Below are 17026 nucleotides of genomic sequence, written 5' to 3'. Positions count from 1 at the left end.
AATTACCAAGCGTGTTCAGTGCCTTTAATCTGATGTACCCCCGTCTACTGCCTATTAAAGCAAAGTACATGTAGTCGTACTTGCATGACACTGGTATTTACTTGGTATCTGTACCTAAAGTCTACCTTTAGGTTCCATGGTTGTTTGTCATGATTTATTTGTTTATTATTGTAATTTACTATAAATATCTGCAATTCTACCAGTAGCCTACTAGGAGTAGTTTGGAATACTGGTCAGCTATAGGTCAACATAGTTTATGCTTTGTTCCTCAGCTGAATCACATAATAGACATTTGGAATGTGAACTACAATAGGGTCTATCAGTCACAGTTGTATGAGTTCTATTATAGCAAGGATGTGTATACTCATGCAAGTTTATTCTGATGGGGTTAAGTTTTGATAGTGAAGCAGGGTTTTATCAGAGGGGTAGTTTTGGGCAGTCGAGGCAGATCACCACATGAGACACCATTGAGGCAAGATGTCCTTTTCCCGCTTTGTCGGCTGTTCAAATGTGTGATTGCAATGGATGCCGACAAAGAAGGCTCTCAAAAGGGGCCAGAAGGCCCTATAGCCTTAGAGTGTGCTTTAACTGTGTGGAAATATAAATTGTTTGCTGTGTGCAGCGCCATTTTTATGGTGAAACTTCAATTCAGGCAGAGTGGCGGGTGACAGCTACAGTATGGAGAAAAGCTGTATGTAGAAACAGTTTCTTGAATATTTGTTGTTTGTTTTGTTTACCCATACACCGACATGTGTTTGTTCTGTATGCTCAGTACTTTCCCCGAGTCCTGTGGAAAAATACCACAAATTACTCGGGTGTGATTTCGAACCCACGACCCTTGCAATTCTAGAGCAATGTCTCACCAACTAGATTACCGAGATTGCCCGGTAGCTAGAGGCAGTTCGAATCCTGTGTTTTGATGTATTTTGTTCAAGGCAATTTAGCATCGTATTTTGAATCGAAATTCATGACAACTGAGTATTTTAATTTTGAAGACAAGTCTTTTGGTATTGTTTAATGCTTGACGAATAGCCACCTAGTAAGCTTATTGTATTGTTTGAAGAGAAGTTCTTGCCAATTTGATAATGCAGTTATGGAAAAGAGATGTTGTGATGAATCGGAGTCGAGTATCGGAAGTTTGTGGGCTGTTTTTATTTATGATAGTATGGCCATTAGTGAATGCCTTTCTCTGGCGTCGGAATGCACACAAATCTAGGCAACAAGGCTGTTTGTATTCAACCAGTGTTGTGGTTTTTCCCTGCAACTTCGATGACCAATATTTAACCCATTTTTCACAAGTTTTTTTAATTTGTAAATGTTTGGACACATCAAGTGAGGATACTGGTCATTGGCAATAATTATACAAAAGCGTTTCTGCACGCCTAATCAAAGCAGTCAATATTTCAAAATAGTTTGTTATAATTTTGTCTATGAAAAATATGACTCACCATAGGGACGCAAAGCTATATGATTATCTCTTTATAGTAGGTTATAACCCAGTCGGTTGGTTTATTTCTCTCTTTGCTTATTCATAGAAAACATTATTTAATTAAATGATAATGGTTAAATCACCCGGATTACAATTTACCGTGTACAATTATTACAGCTATTATTACAAATATTGTTATTATCGTGTACAATTTATTTTGACATGATTTATTCTACTGTATAGTTTGAGTTCCAATTTGTGGGTCCAAAGGAAAATACACAAAGAAATTGAGATTACTAGTCTGAAAATTCCATTAGAGCGTGCACTATCGGTGTAGGTTTAACCTTGTGCTCCATGTTATTTTCTTACATTTTTTTTCAAGGACCAAAATATATCAAGCCTGTTTTATAACTTCCTTTATATTATCAAAAGTGACAACTGAAACAAGTATTATACACTACATATTGTAGATAAACCCAAATTTAACCATGTTTATTAACTCGGACAGTGGAGTCAATAATTTGGGTTCTACACAATTAGGCTAAAATTAAGTGCTTAACTTGACAGACCGATGCAAAAGTAGTCCGATGCCCGACTTTGTTAGTATTTTGAAGGTTATCTTTAAAGGCACTGTACACGTTTGATAATTGTCAAACACCAGTGTTCTCACTTGGTGTATCCCATCATACGCATAAAATAACAAGCCTGTGAAAATTTGGGCTCAATCAGTCATCGAAGTTGGACGAATTTGTGTCCTTTCAGGATAGGAATAAAATACTTCTGCTAGAAGCCTTTTAATATTTTAGTGAGAAATTACCTCTTTCTCAAAAACTACATTATTGTCAGAGGGAGTTGTTTCCCACAATGTTTAATACTATCAACAGCTCTCCAATGCTCGTTACCAAGTCAGTTTAAAGGTTAATATTTGCTTTGAGTAATTACCAAACGGAGTACCTTACCTTTAAAGGATTTGGGTAACTTTTAAAAATGTCCATATATTATTTACATTAAACTTACAGGGTTTGAAGATAATGATAGTGGAAAGCTTCCCTTCAAATATTACTTACTGAGGTGCTGTAGTTTTTGAGAAATGAGTAAATCAATGTTATGAAAATACGTTTGTAAATGATTAAAATAATGAGACGAAAGTTATTTTCAATATGGTTTTACTCATTTCCCTAAAACTACAGCACCTCAGCACGTAATATTTCCAGGGAAGCTTTCTACTATCATTATCTTCAAACTGTGTAAGTTTAGTGTAAATCTGTGGACATTGTGTTTTTTGTCCTACAAAAGTTACATACACCCTTTAATATGTACTATGATTTATGTGTTTTTACTTGGACGTCGGTATTTTTTTTTTTTTTTTTGCAAACCCGTTTATAAAGTAGTTTTTTTATGTATACATTTTATTGTTTTAAAAATTATAATTTATGCAGCGATTTAGCTAATGGGCTTACAAAAAAACATTGTTTCAATAAACCCACAGAAATATTATATAAAAACAGTAATAGTAAACAATAACAAAATATCCCGTGTCAAAAACCCAGACCAAAAACTATTCTATCTTTCTTCACATGTGTATACACTTTTGAACCCCTGAGTATAAAAATACTGAAAATTTGTCTCAGTGCGCTCAATTTGTCCCACAACGCATATAATATACAATTATAACATATTTTTTAGTTACATAGTAATATCACTTGATTAAACATTAATCTGGAATATACTTAAAATTATTATTTCATGCCTTATAAGTGCCCCATTTGTATTTGAACAATTAAAAAATAAGTCACTAAAAAGTAAAGTAAAATCAGTTTTTGAATTCGTTCAATTGTTTTAATCATTTAAATGTAGATAAGACATTACAAAATGGGAAAGTTTCATTTAAAGAGGGGCTGGCGTCTTTTTGATCTCGCCGAAAATCTTGAGTGGTTAAGAAGAATAACTGGAAGAGTAACTCGTAAATTGAATACACAAACTGAGTAACGTTATTATATCTGACAATAAAAGCTGATATATATTTTTTCATAAACGCCTTACTTCGAATTGAAATGATAGGGCCTACTATCTAAACCTGCCGCTGCTTACTTTTGTTTTTTATTGTTTTTTAATGCTATTACAAAAGTGACTAACTAAACGTAAACCCAGCTGCCGTTGATTTTACCAATCTCTTCCTAACTTAGGATTAATCTGACTTAGGACGGGTTCAGTTCCGTATCCAAATACGTGGGACGCATTGAACCATCCCAAGTTAGGACGGGTTACTCGTCCTAACTCGAACTAGGATTAATCCTAGCGTTTCGTAAAATCGGCTGCTGCATATTATATTTTGCTTATTTAATCGAATATTATAGTCGAACTGTTGTCGACTGGAAACAAAAGTACCAAGGTGCAATTAGGCTGATTGTTACGTAATTTCATAGTAAACGCATTGTTTTTTTTGTCTAAAAAGTCCTGGGTCGGAATTGATCCAGATCCGGGTCGCATTGGCCTGACCCTTTTAGGGGTCAGTTTGTCCCGGAATCTGTGTCAATGTTACTTTGAAATAGGTCAAACTAGAATCTTGGTAATAGTTACTTCCAAATGGGTCAAACTGCGAGCAATCTGGGTCAAAGTCCCACCGTGTACTGTCAGTCTAACCCAGAAATGGTACGTCTCTGGCTCCGGGATTCAGGGTCAACTCCGACCCGGGATTTATTTAAATGCATGGCTTCATTATGAACTGATGGCAGACTTAACTGTTGTCAAAGTTTCTCTGTGTACCTTTCCTCTGTTTAAGGGTTTGCATCCACATTGTTGTTTGAACTGATGGGGCGGTTGTTGGCCGAATCACTGTCTGTTATACCACTCAAGGTCCTGGTAACGTGGATCAAACTCTTGAGGGTCAGGCTGCCCCTGTTGTAACTCTGCACGATTTGGGTTTATCCTCCTGGTAGGGACAATCAATTAGAGTTGGGTTAAAGGCAGTGAACACTATTGGTAATTACTCAAAATAATTACTATCATAAAATCTTAATTGGTAATGAGTAATGGGGAGCTGTTGATAGTATAAAACATTAATAATAATAATAATAATAATTTATTTTTAACATATTTGTAAATATTTGTCTCTCCTTAATCAATTATTTCTTAAATAATGTGAAATAGTGTGTTTTTTCTTATTTTTTAATCTCTGTATATTTTCCTGTAATTCGACCTCCGGTCGCCATGGGAATTTGTTTTTAAAATAATAAACCAATTATGAATGAATGAATGAACATAAAAAAATCTCAAATCTCAAACAGTATTTTACATATTTTATACATAAAGCTAAAAAGAGTAAGCAAAATACAACAAAATTACATTGTACAATAAGAACAACAAAAACAAACAATGACAAACACCAATACGAGACAATCAACAATATTAAACACCACAGAAAAGGCAATGACAAAAAAATGTAAAAAGTCAAAGATAATGTCTTTTAAAAAGAAATGTTTTGAGATGGGTTTTAAAAATATCAAAGTTGGTGATAATCCTCAAATGAATGGGTAAATTATTCCAAAGGGTGGGAGCATACATAAAAAAAAAACCCGATCCCCATAAGATTTGCTAGGCTTTAGGTCAACTAACGAACAATTAAGTTTGACACCAACACAACTTCTAGTACGAATATGATAAACATAAATTTAAATTAGTTCTGACAGATAGCGAGGGGCCGATTTACCGTTATGAATAAGTATTAAAATAACACAGACGATTATTTATACTCAACACGAACTTTGAATGGAAGCCAGTGTAAATCAAAAAGAATTGGTGTCATATCTGAACGGCTATCAACAAACCGTTTCCAAATTACAAGACGGGCTGCAGCATTCTGCATATGTTGTAATTTCTGAACTTGATAATTGTATAAACCAAAGTATAAGCTATTGCAATAATCTAACCGGGAAGTGACAAAGGCATGTATAAGTTTTTCAGTACTAGATTGGTCTAAACATTTCCTTAATTTACCAATCCGCCAGAGGGAGTGAGATGCAACCCTACACACATGAGATACATTGCGAGACACGGCTCCCTCTGAAGTTACACAGTTTTCGAGAGAGAAGTAATTTTTCACGAATTTGATTTCGAGACCTCAGAACTAGATTTTGAGGTCCCGGAATCAAGCATCTGAAAGCACACAACTTCGTGCGACAAGGGTGTTTTTTTCTTCAATTATTATCTCGCAACTTCGACGACAAATTGAGTTCAACTTTTCACACGTTTGTTATTTTGTGTATAATGATGAGATACACCTAGTGAGAATACTGGTCTTTGACAATTATGAAATGTGTCCGGTGCCTTTAGGAGGTAGAGGAGGTCGAGAAACTTTATAATAGGGTACCTAACTTTTACAATCACTCTTCATCAATTATGAGATACATAAAAATTACCACCTTGAAAAAAACACGAAATCGTTACTGGAACATACTTCAAACAAACTGCTCACAAAAAATAAGGAAACTTTTTTCAATCCAGTATATTTATTATTATTTAATTTGTGACTCATAAACGTGGTCAAGTCCAGCACCATGTAATCATTGCAATTGTGGTATCGTTTTAACGAGGAACAGTTCAGCTTTGCATTGATATATACTATATACAAAGAGAGGAGAGTATTAATTAATAACAAATATACTGGACTAAAAAAAGCTTCCTTACTTTTTGGAGCAGTTAACATAATGACTAAAAGTGGCCATTTACTCATTATTGTCATGACGTTCACCGTAGGCCTGATAAGCGGGGTTAACTTCTGGATGGCCAAGATGCTCTCGTCGATTTCGGTTTGTCCTCCTGAGGAAAGAGTGAGTAATTAATAAGTTAAAATTTTCTGTCAGTCAGCTTTGGTCGACCATAAATGTTTTCTGGTACCTTGCAAGCATCGGAAACCATGAAACGCTAGGTGGCAGCAGACTTACCAGATAACTTTCCATTCTTTACGTCTGAGTAGTCGCATTTTCTGTCATCCTTGTTTTTTTCTCAGATGGACTTAGTTATTAAAGCCATTATACACTTTCGGTAAACAGTATTGTCCAAGTCCCACACTTCGTGTATATATAGAATAACATACCTGTTAAAATTTAGGCCCAATCGGTCATCGGAGTCGGGAGAAAATAACGGGAAAACCCACTCTTGTTTCCGCGCGTGTTTAAAATAAATCCGTAATTCTCGCTCACGAGAATTTATATTGTTTTATTGTTTTCTCAAAAAGTAAAGCATTTCATGGACTAATATTTCAAGAGAAGTCTTTCACCATTACCTTCTGTAAACCCTGTAAATTATTTGTAAATCTGTGAACTTTTATTTTTTTGTTCTGTACCGAAAGGGTCCAATGGCTTTAAGCAACTCTTCTTGTTCACTTCCAGAATGCAAACAAATCGGTTACTTTGTCACTTTTACAAAGTACCTTTTTATGAAACATATTCCAGTCTAAAAGACATATCAACTGAAGAGTCGATATGGAAAAAGTTATACTATACACCTAATAATAGTTGAAAAGGAAAAGCAATAATAGAGTGTGCAGAAATGAAAGGGAAACACAAGAGAACCAGTGAAACAAAATCGTGTGGGAAAAGGTAGGCAATCTCCTTTACAAAAACCAAGCTTATTATCATTTTCACCGCAGTAAAACATGCACAACTGAAAACCCCTTTTCGATACAACCAAGAAGCTGCAACTCTTCATTTTCATTCTAACCACAGTAAAAATTGTACAACTTAAAAGGCACTAGATACTACTGGTAATTACTCAATAATCGTTTGCATAAAAACCTACTTGGTGACAAACAATGGAGAGATGTTGATAGTATAAAACTTTGCGAGAAACGGCTTCCTCTGAAGTAACGTAGTTTTCGAGAAAGAAGTAATTTACCACTAGAATTTGAATTTGATTTGGAGACCTTTAGAATAAAATTTTGAGGTCCCGAAATCGAGCACCTGAAAGCACACAACTTTGTGTGACAAGGGTGTTTGTCTTCCATTATTATCTCGCAACTTCGACACCAATTGAGTTTGTTATTTTGTGCATATTTTGAGATCCACTATGTAGAAAACGGCTCCCTCTGAAGTAACGTTAATATTAAGAAAGAAGTTATCTTCGACGAATTTAAATTCGATACCTCAGAATTAGATTTCGAGGTCCCGAAATCAAGCATCTGAAAGCACACAACTTCGTGTGACATAGGTGTTTTATCTTCAATTGTTATCTCGGAACTTCGATGACAATCAATTGAGTTCAAATTTCACAGATTTGTTATTTTGTTCATATGTTGAGATGCACCAAGTGAGAAGACTGGTCTTTGACAATTACCAAAAGTGTCCAGTGACTTTAAACCTCTTCTCAATACTAACCATTTTATTGCAATGCCGATGGAGACGGCACCTATCAGCGTTATCGCCACCGCTCCTACTGTCACGCAGATGATGACAATGTCTCCTGCAGGGAGCAGAGACAAAACGCATTGTTTTACCTCAGTAACAAATTGTGAAGTGTTATTGGTCGAGAACCAATCACGTGGTATAACACAAAGCATGTTACATTGCTCGGGGGTCAGGTAACATGAAAATTGATGTACACCGGTGTGGCGGTTTCAGACTTCCGCCGTGTTCAGTTTTCCGAGTGACGTAGCCGGAAATTTCGACACGTTGCTCAAACGGTTTTAGCTTTCCGGCGTGTTCAGTTTTCCGGGTGACCTGTCAGATACCGCCGCGAGTACCCTGGCGAGTACTGTAGTTCTCTCAGCAGTGACCCCCAAATTGTTTATATTACGATTCTTTTCTGTGTAGTCACATAATCTCTTGCCCCATCTTTACATGTATTCATGGGTACAACTTTAGGCAGGTCACACTCTGCTTACATAAAAAACAACTCATAAGATCCACGCGTTTGCCGCTAGCGACTCGTGGACGCCGCCATGACAGCTACCGGAGGGTAATGGATGACTCAATACGGCACTAAAAACGGACTACTTTCGCTTGCTGTGCGCAGGCATCGCATGACGTAATGCTACCGTATTTGGTCATTCGGAAAACTGAACACAGCGGAAAGTTGAAACCGCCACACCGGTGTACATCACATTGGTCGTCCTCACCGTCGGTCGATTTGCAGCAGTGTGTACGAAACACGTGCGGGTTCGAGGGAACAGTGAAGTTAATGTTTTTTTATTTGAACTGTTCGTCTGCACTCTAAAAACTTCCGGGTCAGAATTGACCCGGGTCCTCATGGGGCTGCCTCAATAAAGGGTCAGTATGACCCGAAATCTGTTTTACTTTTACCCATTAATGGGTCAAAATGACTAATATTCCAATATTTTAACCATAAATAAATAAATAAATAAATAAATAAAACATTTCGTTTATAATACACTTCCGGTTTCGGTTAAGTGTAAGGATCATGTGATTATTGCACATCATATTTTTTTAAGAAAACAAATTATAACACCTTGTTATTATACAAATGACCGTCGACTTGGTAAAGACACTGAACACGTTTGGTAATTGTCAAAGACCAGTATTCTCACATGGTGTATCCTAACATATGAATAAAATAACAAGCCTGTGAAAATTTGGACTCAATTGGTCATTGAAGTTGCAAGAAATACTGACAATAGAAAAAATACCCTTGTTGTACAAAATAGTATGCTTTCAGATAGGAATAAAAGGCTTCTGGCCAGAGAAATTAGTTTCTCAAAAACAATCTGTTACTTCAGAGGGAGTCGTTTCTCACAATGTTTTATACTATCAACAGCTCTCCGTTGCTCGTTACCAAGTAAGATTTTATGCTAATAAATATTTTGAGTAATTACCAAACGTGTACAGTGCCTTGTTTACGTCCAAAGATCACTATCTCCACTCACCCAGACTCTCGATGGGCAGGAGATGTCTTCGACGATAACTTCTTTTGTACCTGAGCCATCCATGGGGATCCGTGCAATGTGACCCACTTCGTCTGTCCAATACACCATCCTTGCAACATTATCAAGCGCCAATCCGACTGGTTCTGGAAACAAAAACAAACACATACACAAAACAACATCACCTAACCTCGTTCCCAGGGGTGATCGATCTCTCCGCGCCATTTTTTCCCCCTTTTTTTTTTTGCCTTGCTCAAGTGACAAGAGGTATCGATACGGCGCGCTGCCCATGGTAGCGAGGCTGAACATCGCCCCAACAACAACAAAAACATACACAACAACATCGCCCAAGCAGAGCAATAAATCATACACAGAGAACAATATATCAAGGCACTGGACACGTTTGGTCATTGTTAAAGACCAGTATTCGCTCCAACTTGGTCTTTCTCATCCCAACATATGCATAAAATTAAAATAACCTGTGGAAATTTGGTCTCAGTTGGCCATCGAAGTTGCATGAAAATAATGAAAGAAATAACACTCTCGTACACAAATTTGAATGCTTTCAGATGCCTTAGAAAGGCTGCAGGTCTGAAGTCTTTCTCATATTCAAATATTTTAGCATACACTAATCAGGTTTAATAAAGAGTTGGTCAACCATTCAGTGCAAACAAGTGTAAATAGGTAATCACAATTCAACTTAATAATAGTCCAAGTGCAGCCTTGAATGCTTATAAATGATGTAGAATGACTGAAACAAATCTAAGTGAGAAAAACGAGATCATGTGTGCACGAAAACTGAACTTGACAGTTTCACAAGAGCCCTAATTCGTGTGGGTTTGGGGAAATGGTTCATTTTGAATGCATGTGAGTGAAGTTAAATGATTTGTAAAATAAGAATCCGAACAAAAACAAAGGCTTGTCGGGAAAAAAAACACAAACAAAACCGTCAAAATCTGCAATCATTGGATGGGAGCTATTATTTTAAGAACAAGAACAATCTTGAACAAATAATGCCCATTTCGAAGTAGGTCATGGATTTACCTTCACACAATGGTGAAAGAATTGAGATGACTGATAAGGGTGTTCCAGGGATATGCTTGTTTCAATCGAATGGCAGAAACGCATTTTTGTCCCAACTTAATTTGAAATCAAGAGCGCAGAGATGTGTTAATCTTTAAGGAGGCCAGGTAGATGAAACACACTACACTCAGTGGATTTGATCTTACATGACATGTACAACAAAACCAAACGGCTCTTTTCAGAGCCAACAATAACCCTAATGGTTATTTAATGAACTAACGAAACTCAACGGCCCCTTTCAGGGCCACTTGAAAAACAATAGAGTAGAGAAAGACATTGTTACATGCTCTCCTTTAATGAATTATAATTTATGTGCGGCACCATAATGTAGCCCGAGCCCTAAATGTAGCCTGACCTAACGGGCGTAATTTAGTTACTTGTTTGGGGCTACATTTAGGTCCGGGCGACATTTAGGTACATGTTTGGGGCTACATTTAGGTCCGGGCGACATTTAGGTACATGTTTGGGGCTACATTTAGGTCCGGGCTACATTTAGGGCATGTTTGGGGCTACATTTAGGTCCGGGCTACATTTAGGGCTCGGGCTATTATGGTACCGCACAATCATATCATTCAAATTTAGTTGCATGGACATAAATGTTTTTGTGTCATCCGATTGAAATAAGCATAGCCCTGGAACGCCTTTATCAATCATTCCCATTCTTTCACTATTGTAAAGGTCAATAGGGAGATTAGAAATTACAATTAGAAATGGACATTATTTGTCCAAGGTTTTTTTTGTTCTTAAAATAATAGCCTCCGTCCAATGATAGCGGGTTTTATGATTCAGCCGGTATAACAGTTTGGATAGGTCCAATGGCCACACATGAACATAAACCCCATTTGATGTGTTCACCCAAAATCTAAGGCGCATCTTGTTTTGGATTTTTTTTTTTTTTTTTTTCGTCCTGCGTGGAAGAGGGTAATCCCCAACTGTTCCCATCTTTTACCCCAGCCCATACAAACATATAGCAAACAAACGAACAAAGAAACAATCAAGAAAGCACAAACAAAAACAACAATAATAGCAATAACTACAGCAATAGGAGGGGATTTACACACCAAACCGCCATGTTGTCATAGGTAGTTCAAGTTGGAAATACCCAAAGTGTAATAAAAAGTGTATTTTTGGAGCATTGTGCGTTTGGTACTTTTTATTATGGGCCTAATGTGACGACACACCCACGCACGGCAAGGGTTGTTGTTAGATTTGTAAAGGTGTATGTGTCAGATTCAGGCCATGAACTTGCCATTACACTATTGGTAATTACTCCAAATAATTATTAGCATAAAACCTCAATTGGTAACGAGTAATGGAGAGAGGTTGATAGTATACAACATATTGATAAACAGCTCACTCTGAAGTGGAGTAGTTTTCGAGAAAGAAGTAATTTTCCACGAATTTGATTTCGAGACCTCAAGTTTAGAATTTGAGGTCTCGAAATCAAGCATAGTAAAGCACATAACTTCGTGTTACAAGGGTGTTTTTTCTTTCATTATTATCTCCCAACTTTGATGACCGAGTGAACTCAAATTTTCACAGGTTTGTTATTTTATACATATGTTGAGACACAGCAAGTGAGAAGACTGGTCTTTGACAATTACCAATAGTATCCACTGTCTTTAACAGATATTCATTAAACTTAAAGGCATCGGACACTATTGGTAATTACTCAAAATAATTATTAGCATAAAACCTTACTTGGTAACGAGTAAAGGGGAGAGGTTGGTAGTATAAATCATTGTGAGAAACGGCTCCCTCTGAAGTGACGTAGTTTTCGAGGAAGAAGTCATTTTCCATGAATTGGATTTCGAGACCTCAGATTTATAATTTGAGGTCTCGAAATCAAGCATCTTAACGCACACAACTTCGTGTGACAAGGGTGTTTTTTCTTGCATTATTATCTCGCAACTTCGACTACCAATTGAGCTCAAATTTTCACAGGTTTGTTATTTTATGCACATGTTGAGATACACCAAGTGAGAAGACTGGTCTTTGACATCCAGTGTCTTTAAGACCAATGACGTGAGTTGTGAATTGTGAAATGTGAATTGAAGTGACTTGTTGTGAAAGTCGAAACTATCGCTTTAAGGCATCTAATTTATAGTCCAGCTCTCCTTAAGGGTTTTGGGTACTTTTTGTAGGACACACAACAAAATATCCATAGAGTTCATACTGAACTTACACAACCTGAAAATAATGATAGTCGAAAGTACTTTGGCCATTTCGGCTTATGCTGCTGGTCATTTTGTCGAAAATAAATACCAATAAATACAAATAAAATAAAAAAAATTAACTTTCTAACAAAATAAATCAAGATTAAGTACGACCTACCAAACAGTTCACTAACAAGGAGCGTTTGACCACTGCCATCTATACGTGCTTTGGAGATTTTCGGAGATGGGGGCCCACTATCAGTCCAGTAAACCATCTGATCAATCGGGTCAAAATCCACGGCCACTGGGCAGACGACATCGATGAAGGGTAGTGGAGTTAAATCAGCCAGACTTAGAGAAATGCTACCCTTTGAAATAGTCCCATTTACACTGTCCGCAACCAGCAAAAAGGCATCTGATAATGTTCGGTAAAAAAAAAAACACATGATTGGCCAATGTACAACCCAAACCTCTCGCTCTTAAAGGAACACGTTGCCTTGGATCGGACGAGTTGGTCTATAAAAAAGCATTTGTATCCGTTTGTTATAAAATGCTCATGGTTGAAAGATGTTTTAAAAGTAGAATACAATGATCCACACAAATTTGCCTCGAAATAGCGTGATTTTCCTTTTACTTACTGCGAACTAACACGGTCGGCCATTTATGGGAGTCAAAAATTTGACTCCCATAAATGGCGGACCGTGTTATCCGACGATGTAAAAGGAAAACCATGTAATTTTGAGGCATGTTTGTGTGGATCATTGTATTCTACTTTTACAACATCTTTCTAACCATATGCATTTGACGTGTTCCTTTAAAGACACTGGACACTATTGGTAATTGTCAAAGACCAGTCTTCCCACTTGGTGTATCTCAACATATGCATAAAATAACAAACCTGTGAAATTTTGAATTCAATTGGTCGTTGAAGTTGCGAGATAATAATGCCAGAAAAACACCCCTGTCAGACGAAGTTGTGTGCTTTCAGATGCTTGATTTCGAGACCTAAATTCTTATGAGGTCTCGAAATAAAATTCAAGTATTTTAGTGGAAAATGACTTCTTTCTCGAAAACTACGTTACTTCAGAGAAAGACGTTTCTCAAAATGTTTTATACTATCAACAGCTCCCCATTGCTTGTTACCAAGTATGCTGTTATGCTAACAAAATTATTTTGAGTAATTATTAATAGTGTCCAGGGCCTTTAAAATTGATGGCAATAGTAAACCATTTGGTTAGAATTTGTCCTACAGCATCTTTGTAAAAAATTAATTATAAAAAGAACCAAATTTTACTTCAAAGTAGTGTGGGTATGTGCCCCAGTTGTTATGCACTTATATTTGAATTCGAGAAGCGTTACCGCTGTACGCTTCTCAGAATATGTTTTTCTGTAGGGACTATTCCTCTTGCGTGGACATGATCGCTCCGAATTTTCTACAACATCTAAACAAAAGTATGCGACCAAAATGCAAGTATTTGAAATGACACTTGTCAGTATTATATTAATTGTGTAAATCTAAACTTATTTGAAATGAATTTTTTAAGTGTTAGCTTCACTGTACACTACATTAATCTACATTTCACATTTTGTAATCTACAACACAAAAGATCAAACAATCAAATGGTTCCAAAGACCATGAGGTTTAGTCTTTGCCTTTGAAACAACAAAGATATTGATTAATCTTGGTGAAACATTCTTCCACATCGCATATTTTATACAATAATTTATTGGAACATTAGTTACCTGCATCAACCAGTCTGATACCAGGGTAGAGCAAGCACACAATGACACAGAACAGCATTCCTTTGTTGTGTTTCATGATGAAGCTTTACCTGAGTCTTTACCTGAGTCTAAAAAAAAACGTGTCCTCAATCGTTATTTGTAAACACACCAGCTGCATCCCCTAAGATATCTTGGTCATGCTCCTTGTTTCGAGTAACAAAAATAAATGCTTATAATCATTTTGCAAATAGAAACCAGACTATTTTGTTCTTCCAGCCTCGGTTTGGTTTAAATGGGGAAATTCAAGATGGCTGCACCATGATAAAGGTCTATAGTGTGATCCCTTGGCTGCCACTTCCTGTGTTGGTACCGTAAACGTATGTGTGATACTGCATTTCAAGGAACGTTACAGAATTGGTCAGAAACAAAATCGTGAAGATCACAAATTTACGTCAAACTTGCACGGTCTAATGATGATGATAGAAGAAAACATCCCTTGAAATATTTCTCGCTTTTGGAGTTTATCGCTCAGTGAGCGTTTTATTCATGATTTTGTTTGCATCAATGTCATGCAAAATGTGTAATCGGTTCTTCACTGTTTTCTCGTGACCCAGATGGCCATTCGATCCCAAGAATTCTACAGGTTTTCCAGTTTATGTATAGGGTGGATTGCATAAAGTGATTTTACTGCCGGCAAATGTTTAGATACTACAGTTTTCTAACAGCTGCAGTAACGAGTCTCTTACCTCACGTTAAACATTTGGTAAAAGTGTTGATTTTTTCCCAGAACGGTCCACGCCAAATTTCTGAAAAAAGTGGGGTCAAACAAGCCCGCGCGACAATCGTGACGTCAGTGGCGGCTATTTGGTGTGAAAATGCCAAAGCTGGAGAACTGTGTTCAAAACCAACGGGGGATAATCGTCACTGGCGTCCAGGGTCATTAGCCGTTTTTGACTCTCGGCTGAAAAAGCCGTGCGGCCGGGTGCAATTTTTACTCGAGTTATTTATTACTAAATGCAAATCTTTTGAGTAAAATGGTTATTAACCGGTATCTACGATGTCTATTTGGTCATAAAAAGGTAATAGTTGACATAATTTATTGAGATCATCCTTTATTGGCTCTTTAATCAACCCCAAACTGTCAACTAGTATTTGACCGAGGCACCTTAAACCATGTACATGTTTTAAGAGGGGCCTCTGATGTCAAATCAGCTTAATGAAATTCAAGTCTACTAGCCATATCACGGTTTACTACATTGTTTTTTTTCTCAGAGCAAATTGTGATAATGTTGAACCATATTAGCATGTAAATTTCGTTCGTAGGATGTTCAAGACCGTGAAATGACGAAGCAGTTCAGGGCTTTGTCGCACTGAAATAATTGTTTTCTTGTGTATAATTCAGTCGCCAGTCGACAAGAATGTTCACCTGAAGCACCTTTCACAGGAGAGAAAATTAGCAAGGGTCCCTTGCTAAATTGTAGCATGATTGCTAAATGTTAATAAATATACCTCACGTGGAAAGACAATTTTTTTTTTCTACTGTCCAAGTTCTCTTTTAAAATCGTGTCAAACATTGCTACATTTTACAACCAGGCTTAAATTAAGCAATTAAGCAAGTACAATTGCTGTCCTGCGAATATTATCACTTAAGTATGGAAAATAATGGCAATAAAAACTTACGTGGTAGGAAGTACAACGGCTTTTGATAATTTTAATGCACTTGGAGAGGCATTTCGCTTGAAAGTATACAGCGATTAGGGACAAATACTTTTGTGGATTCCATTTAGGGATAACTTTTCCTGTGTGAACATATTATTCGCTCCGCAATAAATAAATAAAAATATCGCTACCATTATTAAACTACTTATAGTAAACTTTCACACAGATGTATTGTGTGCATCTACACTTGTATTGGATTAAAACAATCGTTCCAAAAATCAAATGTATCAAAGAGTTTTAACCTGACAGTTTTAACAGCCGATTTGTAAGTTTCAAACTCACATTTGTTAGTTTTTCAGAATAGTTATGACAAGAAAAGAAATGTGATCATTACCGAGTTTTGCTCCGTTGATCTCCAAATCTATCAAGCTTCACACCCGTAACTAAACTCTCACTGACTTTCCGCACTTCCTTATGTAATTAGTGAGCAGTTCGGGTAGGCTTGTATGTTGTCAAGAGTCAACTCGGTCCCAAGTCAACTCGGTCCCAGTCAACTCGGTCCAAAGTCAACTCGGTCCCAAGTCGATTACTCGGTCCCAAGTCAACTCGGTCCCAATTCAATTTGGTCCCAAGTCAATTGGTCCAAAGTCTACTCGGTCCCAAGTCGACTCTGTCCCAAGTCTACTCGGTCCCAATTCAACAATTCAACTCGGTCCCAAGTCAACTCGGTCCAAAGTCTACTCGGTTCCAAGTCAACTCGGTCCCAAGTCATGGTTGACCGTACTCTACGTGGTTGAAGGAAAGTTCTTTGAATTGGAAACAAAATAACTAATGTCCTTTGAATTTATACATTAAACGAGATGAGTGTGCACCGATCTCCGGGGTATCGTTTGTTTCACAGTTGTGTTGGGTGAATGAATTTCAACTGAAAAACAATGAGTTCAAAAATTTTTTGCTTTCAACGGAGTATTGCTTTTTTTGTATGGCTCTCATTTAACATTAATAATGACCGAGTTGACTGGTACCGAGTTGACTTGGGACCGAGTTAACTGGGACTGAGTTGACTTGGGACGAGTTGACTGGGACCGAGTTGGCTTGGGA

The 17026-nt window shown here is 37.1% G+C and overlaps 1 protein-coding gene and 1 long non-coding RNA gene across 3 annotated transcripts; both read right to left on the bottom strand.

Moving 5' to 3' along the window:
• Positions 1-3664: 3664 nt before the first annotated feature.
• Positions 3665-7888, bottom strand: LOC117296168. 2 transcript variants are annotated; one of them, XR_004519721.1, is made up of 3 exons: positions 7804-7888; positions 6116-6247; positions 3665-4361 (listed from the first exon to the last, which is right to left on the bottom strand). It is a non-coding gene; the product is annotated as an uncharacterized LOC117296168 (long non-coding RNA). The 2 variants fall into 2 exon arrangements; XR_004519720.1 differs by having other exon boundaries at positions 6158-6247.
• A 1390-nt stretch (positions 7889-9278) lies between these two features.
• On the bottom strand, positions 9279-16382 carry LOC117290346 (low-density lipoprotein receptor-related protein 6-like). Its single transcript, XM_033771730.1, has 4 exons — positions 16320-16382; positions 14288-14394; positions 12723-12959; positions 9279-9451 (listed from the first exon to the last, which is right to left on the bottom strand). Exons 2-4 carry the CDS (start codon positions 14361-14363, stop codon positions 9279-9281), a joined length of 486 nt encoding a protein of 161 aa, XP_033627621.1. The 5' UTR covers positions 14364-14394; positions 16320-16382.
• Between the last annotated feature and the right edge of the window lie 644 nt (positions 16383-17026).

The sequence above is a fragment of the Asterias rubens genome, chromosome 1, assembly GCF_902459465.1.
Source record: "Asterias rubens chromosome 1, eAstRub1.3, whole genome shotgun sequence".
Classification (NCBI taxonomy): domain Eukaryota; kingdom Metazoa; phylum Echinodermata; class Asteroidea; order Forcipulatida; family Asteriidae; genus Asterias; species Asterias rubens.
The sequence above is the reverse complement of the archived record's forward strand: the minus strand, read 5'-3'. Positions and strand labels throughout refer to the sequence as shown.